This window comes from Echiichthys vipera, assembly GCF_963691815.1.
Source record: "Echiichthys vipera genome assembly, chromosome: 15".
Classification (NCBI taxonomy): domain Eukaryota; kingdom Metazoa; phylum Chordata; class Actinopteri; order Perciformes; family Trachinidae; genus Echiichthys; species Echiichthys vipera.
In genome coordinates this window covers 9,327,153-9,340,113 of record NC_139840.1, presented here as the reverse complement: position 1 = coordinate 9,340,113, position 12,961 = coordinate 9,327,153, and the positions used below count along the sequence as shown (strand labels likewise).

Sequence of the window (12,961 nt, the reverse complement as noted above, 5' to 3'; positions counted from 1 at the left end):
CCTACCGTCAAGCACAGTGGAAGCATGTGTAAAGCCACACCGATATGACTGTTATAATCCATAGTTTGCAAGATTGGCACAACAAAATAAAGAGCCAGTATATGGAATACTCATAATTAATGCTCGACCTTCCTTTGCTCTGCTAAAACCTATAATCCAGATCGACTTAGTGGTATAATGACTTCACTGCCTCTCTGGATGGGGGTGCACAATGTATTATGACAACTTCATGTGGATGCAAAGTCATGCGAGAAGTGTGAGGCTTTTCTTTTGGAATGCAAAAACAGGAAGTTTCTGCTTATGAAGGCACTTTTCTCAACCTTTATTCCGGTAAGGTTGACTGAGTCGTGACATGTTTTTAGGCAATGCTCAACTGTCTTCTATTATTGGTCACTGAGCAGCTTCACTGGTTCTGTGCCTTGCTCAAGGGCACCACAATGAATTCCGTTTACATAAACCAGAAGGTTTTGTAGTCACTTTCTCCAGATTTTTATCATTTGATTCAAAACAGTAACATTGTGAGGTGACACCTACTTCTCAAACCTTCAGGCTACCACCGCCCCATTAAGAAAGAGGATCATTAGTCTCCATCTGTTTGGTGCTGCCCTAGTGTTTTCTTGTGTAGTGCTGCTGATATGAACTTGATGTATCGCTAGGCTACAAACAATAGTCTAAAAATAGTGCCGAGCTGACAACATTGTTCCAAGAGTGTGTGTGGTTGTACCAAGTTTGTTTTTGTTAGTGAGTAAGCATGTGTGTATGGTTTGTACGTTTGTGTGCGTGTGTGCATGTATGAACAGGCGCACATCCTCAGGGTTCTGGACGAGCAGAGGAGTTATTTTGATCAAATATGATGTGTGGCTCTATTCTCTACCAGCCTCAGTGGGAACACTAGTGAGTTCTCCTTTGAAAAGAAAAATGACTATTTGCAAGGTTATCAGAAATCTTACAAAAGCCAAGCCACCTATTTCGGGATTATATTCATTGATAACATTCAAACATTTTCCTCAGTTTGTAATTTGATGTATGTTAATAAATCACATCAATATTTTGACTATAATGGAAACTATGCATATGTCTCACTGATTAATTTCATTTAAGAATGACAATTATTTGAAGTAAAAACATCTGTATTAAGACAATATCAGTTTAACAGTATTTCGGTTCACAATGTTATTTTCAGTTTTGGACAGAGATTGTTCACTATCAGCAAATACAAAACAACTTGGAAACATACTACTAAAGTCCTGGTTTGGAAATAAATATCTGTCTCTCTTTGCCTTGATAAATGTTCAACAAAGACTTCAACTTCACCAGCCGTTTGTTTACTTTGGCTGTCTGCCATTTCACTCTGAACAGGTAGCGTAGAACTGGCCTGTTTTAGCTTGTAGGCTCAGAGCAGCTGTCCACAGTTTTTAATGAACCTACATTATTTTGGTTTGTCAGACCAAAACAATGAGCTTATAGTGGCTCACCTCTGCATAGGTGTTGATTTTTGATGGGATCATCAACGTGAGCAACTATTTCATATTGCCATCACTCAATTTAATAGAACTGGTTTGTGTTGCATTTGTACAGGAGAGATAACTGAAATGATAACTGCATAACTAACATTGTGTGTGCTTGATTTGCTGAAGATGTGCAGCTAGTATTACAATAGTGTGCTAAATAAGATCCAGTCGTGACTGCAGCTCTGGCTTCTGATTGGTTAAAAAATGGATCAGGCTACCTATGCATGCTCCATTGTAGTTACTTGAAGCAATGGTGCCTAGTTTTTGAGTGTATGCTAGTTATTTTCCCATGTAAATGTTTTGTTGCTATGTTTTAATTGTTTTTTTTAATCAGAAGAACACTTTAAGTAAGTTAAGTAAGTAAAAGTTGAAGAACATGGAGTTTCTATTGAAGCAGGCAGAACTATGTGTATATTATGAATAAGAAAATAGTAAGCATTGTAAATTATATATACATTGTAAATTATATATATATATATATATATATATATATATATATATATATATAGATATACTAAATATAAAACTTTTCAAAATATTCTGACTTTAAGCCAAAGCACAGAGAGTGTTGGTAACACTATCGTGCTTAAAGGTTGGGTCCCTGTGCTGAAAATGTATGCAGTGAATGTGTGTGTTGGTAAAGCACTATAGATAAAGCATCCATCACATGGCATGTGTCTGTATGGTACTCGACTGTGGGGTTAGCACACTGAGCACAGGATCACAGAGAGAGGATGGCTTCATGCAAAGCACGTCTGCTGGTGAGAACAGTTGCTCACTGTTGAGTAAGACTGTTGTCCATCTTTCTGTTGCGCTAAGTGAGGGGATCCAAACCCTGTGTCCTATTTTGCCCCACAACACTTTGATTGATCTCATCTCATTCCTGTGTGCTTCACGACATGTTCGTGCTGTTTGTTTGTGCAGGCATTCCTCATAATACAGTGCAAAGGAGGGGTAGAAAGAAATGCTTTCTTTGCGCAGGAGAAAAGTCCCTTTGGGAAGATTACGCAAGCCCAGCCGATGATATCATCAAATCAGCGGGGAGAGAGAAAAAAGGAAGGGTGGGTGTAAGAAAGATTGGATTCAAACAGGGGAGAAAAAGGCTGTATTTGAATGAGAGGGGATCTGCTTTAACGCCAGTGTTATGGCTATGGACAGCCTAAATCCTCATGTTTGCGAGCTCTGGAGCTTTTTTTCTTGAAAAGTTTCTGAAATCAACTCGGGCCGTGACTAGCACTTACATGACAAAATTACAGTAAATTAAGGAAGAAATTGTCTCTCAGTGACATAGTGACTCAGGGACAGAACCTCTGTCCACATAAATCACATACACTACCTCTATGGGTGAGAGGGGGAACACAGAAGAGGTTCAGTTAGCCTGTAGGCATGGAGGATAGTCCTATATGCGCAAACATGCTACAAAAATCTTGTATATTCTTTTGGAGCATTTTTCTTAAAGTTCTCTGGGTAAGCAGGGAGTCATTTATTCATATTGTATATTTCAGTGTCAGTGTAGCAGTTTATTATTTTACAACTGATCATGGGATTCATTTGTTGATAGGCAGACTGACTCATTGAGAGAGGGAGACAAAATAAACATAATATAATAGCCATAAAATGCAAATATTTCTTACAATATAACTGGAATACAGCCATACATTTGCTGAGTTTGCTGAATTGCTGAACTGTATGCTATCTTATTTAAAAACGCATTCCTTGCATTTATTTTCCACCTTGTGGAGTTAACATTGAGATAGATTTTCTCCTCCATGACACTGCCAATACCAGGAATCTTCAGCGTTTGCAGATGTTTATGTATGAATTATCAAGGTAAACAGTCATATTTGTTTTCGGATTTATTGGAATAAAAGCTTCAAAAAAACAGCAGAAGTAACAGGAAAAGAGTGCGACTGAAAGCAAGATGGAGAAAGAAACCAAGCAGGAAAAAAATACTTATCTTACCTTCAAGCACTGTAAGCTTGGCACTGGTGTTGATCTCGCCGGCGCTGTTGGTGGCTGTGCACTCGTAAATGGCTTCGTCTCTGTGTGTGCGCAGTGGCTGGATCCGCAGAACGGAGCCTGAGCCGTCATCAAACTCAATCACCTAAGAGAACCAGAGCAAAGTAAAAGGACAGGAATGTTATTTTCGAACCAAGGATATTACTTTATTGTAACATACAAATAGTGTTTCTTTAGACGATTTCCCTGTTTTTCTGATCGGAGAGAAGAAAATTGGAACATTTGCCATTCGTGTAGCTTTACCAATTTCTCAAAAGCCTATTTTCATGTACTGGTGCAAAATAAAGACTTTTCAGAAGTAGCATATAAATCTGTTGTTCTCACTAAAAATGGCTAACAACAACAAGAAGCCAAAATAATGTTTAGAGTGAATGATTACCGTGATCGACAGCAAAACCTCAACAGGTGTCAAGGAAAAACAACGTAGAGCATAACCCATACGCACCCCCAGCCACCACCACTACATTATGTTACAGGCTGGTCAGACACAGTGTGAGTTCCCACCTAGGGCACTTCCTTCTGATCATATGGGTTCAAAAGAGGGAGGGGAAGTACATCAAGTAGTTTATCAAGGGAATGTATGGCTAGCAACGGTGGAACTGAGGAACAGAAAGGAAAGGATGAGGGTGTGAAAAGACTGAAAGAGATGAAGAGGACTATATAAATCAAGATGGAAAGAGATTAAAGAGAAGGGAAGCCTGTCTGGTCTCGCCTGGAGAAGAGAAGAGTTGGTGTGATGCTCAATAACAGGGCAATTCAATGTGTGTGTTGTGTGAACACTGTGAGTGTGCACGCATGTGTGGGTGTGTCTGTGATAATGAGAGAGGGTTATAGACGCAGTCTACTTTGGAGCCCCTGCCTGTAATGTTTTCTCACATGTGTTGTTTTAGTGCCTGCTTGTATTTGTGTGCGTACATGTGGGTGTGTATGTGAGTGTTCAAAGATCTGAGAGTCACGTATGAGTACTCGCCTCAAAGCGCTGGGAGCTGACTTTCTTGCCTTTCTTCATCCAGGTGATCCTGGGTTTGGGCTCCCCGGTGGCCTGGCACACAAAAGACGCAACTCCCCCTGAGATGCCGGTCTGGTCTTCTGGGGATTTGACGAAACTTGGCACGCCTGGGGAAATTGGAGCAGGGGGGGAAGAGGGAGGTGAAAAGTGATAAAAAGAGGGAGGGGGGAAAAAGCCAGGGCAGAAGGGAGAGGGAGAGATGAAGGTTAGTGCCTGCTGCCAGTCACGTCAGCACGTGAAACTTGGTTATCTATGGGTATCACTTTCTCCTCACAAAGGCAACAATGACAAAACCCACACTGGCATTGTTGCTGTGCACACCTGCAGCTCAGTCATGGGAGAAGCATCCAGCCTTTATGTGCCTGTCTGTCACTGTATCATGTTGAATTTAACACACCATTTGAAACAGCAAAGTTTGTCTCCCACAGACAATGAAGTTGCAGTTCTATCTCTTTAACACCAGGGACTTCATTAGATCCAATAGATCAAACGAAATAAGTGGACACACAGAGAAAGAAGAGCACGGTGCTGGTAAAATAGACACTTGGGGGTTAATCAGGTTATTTAGCATTTCAACCAATGGCAATAAAAGGCAATACAACTGGTTAGCTTGTTTTAAAATCCAAACAAGGCTACTACTGTGTTGGGACCTCTATAACCTCTTTGTGGCTTCCTAGATTATGTGTGTTTATAACAACACAGTGGACTACCTTCGAGAACACCTCCTGACGTGGTTCCCCTGTTTGCCTTCAGGGTGTTTTTTACCGAGCACCACACCCAACTTCATTGTGCGTAGGACAATGGAGTGTGTGTTCAAGCACCCGTCTAAGTTGTCGTGATGCTACAATGGGCGCACCTTAGCTCCATGCTATAGACGCCATGCTTTATGCTTTATTTACAGCTTCAGACATGCATAATACGTATCTGGCATCAACAACATGACAATGGCCTTATTACCAGCTCCATCAGCTCATGTTTCATCTCCAGGGTCATTAAAGAGAGAGGTGGGGAACACCTAAACCACAGTGGTGAATAGCAGACCGCCCCATGGGTGAATCATTATGCTGTATACACAATGGAGACACCAGCCTTCCTTCTCTTAGCACTCACTGGGGAAATTCAGCAGTGACTGCCTCCATTCTTGTCTCTTTTATGTGTTCTAATATAACATTGGTGGGAGAAGGGTATGGATTAGGCCTTCAGTGAGCATATTCTCCAGGTCTGCCTGTTATATCGTCAACTCGTGCATTCACTTAGCTAAAGAGAGGGGTGGTGCTGTCTGTCCTTGCTCGAGGACATTTCTGCCTAGCATCTCTCTTCAAGCAATACAGCAGTATATAATAAAATAGATACTTAAAGAAAACAGGCAGAGAAGTGTGCGTGCATACCTAACACTTTAATATGAGATGATAATACATATTCATATGCAACTGGATGGGGGGACAGAGGTACTAGCAGAAATATGAGATGCTTAATGTGTGTGTGCATACTGTCCATGCAGGACAATACAGTCCATGCAGGACAATGTGTGTGTGTGTGTGTGTGTGCGTGTGTGTGCGTGTGTGTGCGTGTGCAAGCGTGGATGCGTGCGTGCGTGTGTGAATGTTTGATGTTATAATGTTATAACCAGTGTTTCTTGGAGTCACTGTGAAGTAACTGTCAGAAGACATTAAAGCTAACATGGTCCTTTGTTTAAAAAAAACAATCAGGCAAGCTAAAAATGTCAAAAACCCAATCAAATCCACAGCATTTCACACTGAGGCTGAAGTGTGCTGTAGTGCAGTGAGTGCTGTGTAAGTAGGCAGTTACGTATGTGTGCTTGGTGATACACAGCAATCCAACACATACATACATCACTCCATCTGTACCCTGTGACCCCTTCATAGTACCTAAACCCACCTGACATTTGAGTGATATTTTGGTCTTCCTGAGGACAAGATTCAGACTGAAAAAGCACAGTACTAAATCATTTTCAATAGCGTCAGAATGTGACTCTGACACACGCACACGCAGTTGGGCCTGATAAGCTCTTGAGAGTGTATGCCTGAGCAAGCATCTGTGCGTGCTCGGCTGGTGAGCTGGAATCCTCTAGAAATGATTATCACCATTCTGACTTCCAAGAGTTCCTGCTCACATCTGTCCACAGCAGTTCCATTTAAGTTGATGTGAGGGCTTTCCACGGTGCTGCTAAGATGGAGGATCAGGCAGCTCTCGGTGCATGCTTCAAAATTAAAGGATGTAAGCTCATGTGTTGCCACAAACATTTAAGTGAGGGACCGCTGGATCTTAGAAATCATAAGGATTTCTAGGGATAAGTGGGAGAAAAGGGTAAACTGGTAATCCTCTTAAAAAGCTTCCCTATTTTTGATAGTTAACCTTTGACTTGAGGGAGAAACTATGGCGAATTCGGAGCTGTCCATCGTTAATCCAGATCTCACCAAGCATTCAATCAAAAAATCTCAAAAAGGTCTGTGGTGATCCTCAGCCCCTGATTTATGGAACGGGTTAATAGTGGTCCTAAAACACTCCAATGAAAGGGCAGAAGCATTTAGTTTTGGACTCTGACGGTTCCTCCATCATTTTGCCACCACTGGAGAGGATATCAAACTGTTGGGTTTGTCAGTTATTTTCTTAGAAAGACAAAATTCAGACTCAACCCTTTTTTTCTCTGCCTCTGTCCCATTTTCCTGGCTGTCAGGCAGTTGTCACATGAAAACAATGGCAGGGACGAGGTGGAAAACACATAAGCCCACCTATGCAAATCCTTCTTTCAGCCAGTGACTGCAAGCTTTGGGCTGCAGTTTTTTAAAGCTTTGATACATCACATTATAAACTCCTATCTTGACACTTAAGACTTTAACGCATGCTCTCTTCTCACTTCCATTGTGTAGGAAGTGCTGCCACAACTGTCAGGCCCTTTATTGGTTGCAAGGGGCCAAGGGTTGGGGTTATCGACTGATGAATGCGTCATATTTACCACATTTTGTTCACTCGCACTAACAAGATTGAGGCACTGCTCTAATTACTGATGCTATCATGTAAATACCTAAAGTGGGTTATCAAAATCAAAGCATATATATATATATATATATATTACTCAATCTTTCAACCTTTTGGTTATAATTAGCAAATTAATGCATCAGAAAGATCAAAAAGTGATCTGAAATGCAAAACTGTGCTTCTGCACACAGAGCAGCATGACTGGTGGTGTTGGAGAAAAAAAAACACTCATTGGTTGTTAGTACAGCAAAAAGTCTTTCATGTTACAACTAATGAATGGAATAAATTAATCAACGGAAAAAAAAACAATATACACAAGTCAAAAGTCTTTCTGTTCTCTTATTTCCTGACACTAATAAGGTGTTTCTTGTATGCTACCACACATTCTAAAAGACATTAGCCTTATTATTGAACAATTCATAGGGTTATTATGGTAATCAATGTAAACTCTTTTAATGCCTAATGTTCAAAAAGCTATACAAACTACAAGCTTAATCTAGCAGTAGTTATTAGTAGTAACTTCATAACTTCATTATATTTAGCAATAATGTTGTAGTGTGTACAGAAAAAGGTGTGTCCTCGTTTAAAATCACAATCATGCATATTTTTCCCCTGTTGACTTGACTAAATGTGAGGGCAGGCTATTGACATATCAGCATAGATCCCAGGTTTAGACAGCACTAGAGGCTGCTTGGGGGGATTAAACAGCTTCTCTCTGTAAATTTAATGCCTGCAGCAGCATTTGTAGGGTCTGAGGTCATCAGAGAGATGAAAGATGTGGGGGTTCCCAACTCCAGTATTACTACAGATGTTTTATTTTTCTTTAAATAGATCCTGAGGTGTTGGGATTGGTAATTAGGAACACCTGTCAATGTGCAACAGATATGAAATGACTTTGTCAATCACAGCACAATAAATTGGGACTTAAACTAATGAATATGGGTCATATTTTAGCACAAAAAGGTAAGCTTTTAAGACACTGGATGAAATGGGAAGTGCTGTACTAAAATGTTTATTCATACATAGTATTTGGCTGTTCTGAACCACTCAACGCAGTGTCACTTTCTTCAGTAGTCTACAGTTCTCTCTTTTATCCTTGTCCGGGGCCTCAGAGCAAGACTTGTAATAAATGCAGAGACAGCAGGAAGAGTCGCGTAAATGGCACTTGTGTGGCTAACAATTAGTGTATTCCCAAGTCTGCCAGTGTCCAATGAGAGCTACTCTGTGGTGTAGAGTATCAGGGATCGATACACACACAGGAGAGAGAAAACCATTAATTCTTATTAATAATGGATTAGCAAGTTATCATTTTCATGAGGCAACACTTAGTGGGAATTTGTCTGATGGCATCAGCACTGGTTGTTTTAATGGAACACTTCCATTAAGGCCTTTTCGGGCCATTAGCAGGCAACTTGTTTGCAATTAATTCCATATAAAGCTGCCTCCCCTGCAAGTTATTTACCCCGATAAAGTCAACTGCACTTCAGGCTGTTTGTTTAAACCAATAAACATAATGTTTGCTATCTGCACTTCTGTTTTACAGCTGATCACCAAGGAGCATTGTGTTATTTTTCCCCCAAATGACACATGTACACATGACACGTTCAAATTTTTGTTGAGTGGTTTGTGAAATAATACATCATTAAGAAAAATATTTATTACATTCTGAAAATATAGCAGAGCTGCAGTCCACTGCTGGAGCAGACAGTTGATCATTTTTCGTCATGTGTTTGTGTCGGTGTCCCCATTAAGAGAGACGGTGTGTGCATATTAACGCACCAGGAACACTATGGCGTTATATTTGTGCCACATTAGTGAGATAGACAGAAGTGAGATTTTCAGCACAGCACATATTCTCAGTTGAGCATGCAAAATAGTATTCTGTGCTCAACAAATGTATTTGCATGTTTGCTCTTATTCATTTTAACGTGCAATAATAAGCCCTCTCACTCAGTTTCACTCATGCTCTCTCAAAACTCTGCAGGTCGCTGCATGCGCGCTCAACTGTGCCTTTAGGCTCGCTCAACTTGGCGTTACAAATGTGCCACAATATCAACCAATCAGAGACATTGAAAAGCTCAATTCAGATTGGTTGTTTCTTCTCCAATCAGCTCGCTAGTAGTAGTATTACAGAGATGAACGTGAACCGTTACATTAACAGATGAACGTTGTTTCCTTTAACACTATTGCACGTAGTGCTCTGCGAAGCTGACGTATTCTGCTCCGCAGAGCAGAAAACACTCACATCGGGACTGGTGGTGGGGGGTGACCATAAGGTTAGAGGCTTCTAAAGCAGAGAAAAATAACTTATTTGATTGGGCATCAGAGCCAATCTGTGCATCTCTATCACACAGGAGAACATCCTGGTTTCAAACTAGGATCTATAAGGGTGGAGTCTGCTTATATTTCTCCACCTTGGAACAGGTTTCTGCTGGATGGTCTGGTTTCGTTGCACTATCCACTCCCACTCATTGACAGTCAGTTGCTGCATTCCCTTGTGATAAAACAGAAACCAAAGAATTGTTTTTGCTTCATTTTTGGAAAACGATAGTGAAGTGGCCAAAGATTGATGGAGCTTCTAAAGCTTTATCAGAACTTCAGTGAAATCGAGAAAGCAATGTCATCCATCATCTTTGAGATACTGTACTTAAAACAAAATGTCTAAACCTATAGAAGAGAGGAAAAAAAAGAAAAACATCAAACTTTCTATACCCCCTTGGACCATGAAGACAGTCTTTCTATCAGGCCTTCCAGCCTTCAGTGAATTATTCAAGACGGCGGAGAAGAACAAGAACTCTAAGTGCAATTACCCTTCACTCCTCTTTCCCCGTGTGAGCAACATTAATATAATGGCTTTCATCTTCTCAAGCTGATAATGAACGACAGAGGCATCTCTCAAGTCTGTTCTCTCTCTGTCTTCTTGTCTGTCACTCAATATATGACATTTGAGAGAGAAAAAACACAAAAATGCTTTGGTGACCAATGCCTGGAGTGGGCATTTAAAAACAACTGTTTAATAACATGCAAGGATAAATGCTGCATTGTGTGCTTTTTGCTGGTGAGGATGTGGGTGTTTCTGTTATCACACCATTGGGAGTCTGAGGTTTTAGATTACCTGTGGTATTTAAACTAGAGCCCAACCTAAATCTAGTCAAGATGATTCACTACCTTTTTTTTCAACCCACCTGATTCCTTAAGGGATTTTTTTAAACAGACATTAAACAAAGGCAATCACTCATTTCATTGTTATACTTTCTTAAGAGCAAAGAAGGAAAATATGTTGTTTTAATGAAAACTATAGTTACAAAATGAGGGCAAACTATATTACATGTTTTATGGTTCCTTTTCTCAATGCTATCACCCAAGCTTTCTTGCTGCACCATATCATTATCTGAAAAAGAATGATGGACAGTCTGCCATACAGTGTGGACAATGTAAATGTAAAATGCAAAATCCCTTCCTGTCTCCAATTAACGGGCTCTTTATAAGTATGTGACCCTAACCTACAAGACAAGCCTGCTAATGTCTCGGCTGAACTGCACAGCTCATCTGCTTAACCCTGGGGTGACATCACCTCCGATGTTCATTTAGTTCACTTGATGGGATGTTCTCATTGGCCCTGTCATGAAACTGAATGTTTTTTCTCTCCTGAAACTATGAAGGACGACTGACTGCTGCATTCAGAAGGCATGCGTGGGTGGGTGAGTGTCAACCTGGGGACACTTGCATGCAAAACAAAATGCAAAGAAGGAAGAGTACATTTTAAATGCAGCCTGAATATGTAATCAAGTATATAGCGTGACTTCTTTGTAATGGAAATCCAAACTACTCTGTAAAGTTGCTTTGGGAGTACGAAAGATCCAGGGTAAATGATGGGGGGGACTTTGTTAATGTTGCTGGGTAAAGTCCAATAGTCACCTTGGCTTGGACCCTGACATTAATAGACCCGTGTGGAGAAAATGTTAAGTGTGTTAAGTGATCCCGGGAGGGGGTGGGTTGGGACTCCACCGCCTAGTGTCTTCAGAGATCCCATTTTAGGGTTAGCTCACCATCCATCACCACACATCCCTGTGCAACCCCACTAACCTCATTAATTTGCCTCCCCGAGATTAGCCCTCCCTCAGAGACCACAAAGAGCCCATAGCATTGTTCTCATCTTCTCACCCCTGCAGCCCGGAGGTCTTAAGTAATTCAACTCTCCACTAGCCAAAATTGAGGGAGAAATTAAATTATGTTATTGTAGGGACACGGAACAACAAATACATTCTGGCTTTACACCAAGTGGCATGTTGCTTCCCTAATGATTTAGCATCTTCGAAAAGCTAAGGTGACCATTTACCCATGAATTTCTTCTCACTTGAGAACCCACCATGCTTTATGCTGTGACATGTCCACATGCTGTTTGGGTTGAGTTAGCTTTTAAAATGCACCTTGGAGGATGCTCCAAGAGTAAACGATACGTGGGTGTATGGTAATGTGCCTATCTATTACTTGATTATGTCCTATGCCAGCGAATTTCTCTAATCACAACACAGTCTGCTCACTGTTCAGAATGTGACAAAAACATCTGAGCAGGCATCCTTTACTGCTTCTAATACTTTCTGCATTATATCCCTCAACACAAATTAAATCCACATCGACCCCTTAGAATCGCTGGTAATATTGGATTATTTGAATTCAACATAGCCAAAGATTAAGTGAGTATCTTTTGTCAATAAAGCCATCACTATTTACACAGAATGTAAATGTCTTTCTCCATCTGCCCTTTTCTGGAAGGACACTGGCGGTTCTTGTCGTCCTGTGGCATTGCCGAATCCGGGACACAGCAGAAGGTTTGGGTGAGTGCCTCTGGCCCTGCTATTGAGCTCCCTAATTAAACTATTAATCTCACATCATTAACTTCCGATGACCCTTTCCTCTCTCCATTCTGACATTGGCTTATGAAAACAACTTCCCATCAAATCTCCCCAATCTCTAAATTAGGTTCCTCCAACACTTTTATCTTGCAGATGTTTTTCTCGTGTATACTGTTGTTCCCCTACTTCCTCTCAGAATGCATTTTCTGTTGTTTGGTCCTCCTTCCACCATAGCCTCCCACCGTGTGCCTGTCTGTATGATGAGCGTGGACCCCAGCTGTGTGCTAACTGTATTACTCTCCAAGTGGCTCTCTAAGGTGGATAAGGTTACTTTTAATTATAAAAGAATCAATTTCTATCCATGTCTGTTTTTAAACTAGGTGACCATATGGACACTAAAAATACAATCCAATTTCCAGCCACACAGCCCCCCGTCTGGCGACCCCTATCCAAATCACTTAGGCACTTCAATCACATCAGACCTTTGTAGGCGATTTAGAAATGGCCAAATCCATCTATTGGGCATGTCTTATGGGTTAATCGTTTAAAGATATGCTATAACACTT

At 40.9% G+C, this 12,961-nt stretch overlaps 1 protein-coding gene across 3 annotated transcripts in view; it reads right to left on the bottom strand.

The window, feature by feature from the left end:
* LOC310957627 (receptor-type tyrosine-protein phosphatase F) overlaps positions 1–12,961 on the bottom strand; it is a 166,785-nt gene that overhangs the window by 92,113 nt on the left and 61,711 nt on the right. For all 3 annotated transcript variants that reach the window (XM_083928273.1, XM_083928272.1, XM_083928274.1), the window contains exons 3-4: positions 4,501–4,646; positions 3,474–3,615 (exon numbers count right to left, since the gene is read on the bottom strand). In XM_083928273.1, coding sequence (XP_083784399.1) covers positions 3,474–3,615; positions 4,501–4,646 — 288 coding nt within the window. The remainder of the gene's footprint in view (positions 1–3,473; positions 3,616–4,500; positions 4,647–12,961) is intronic.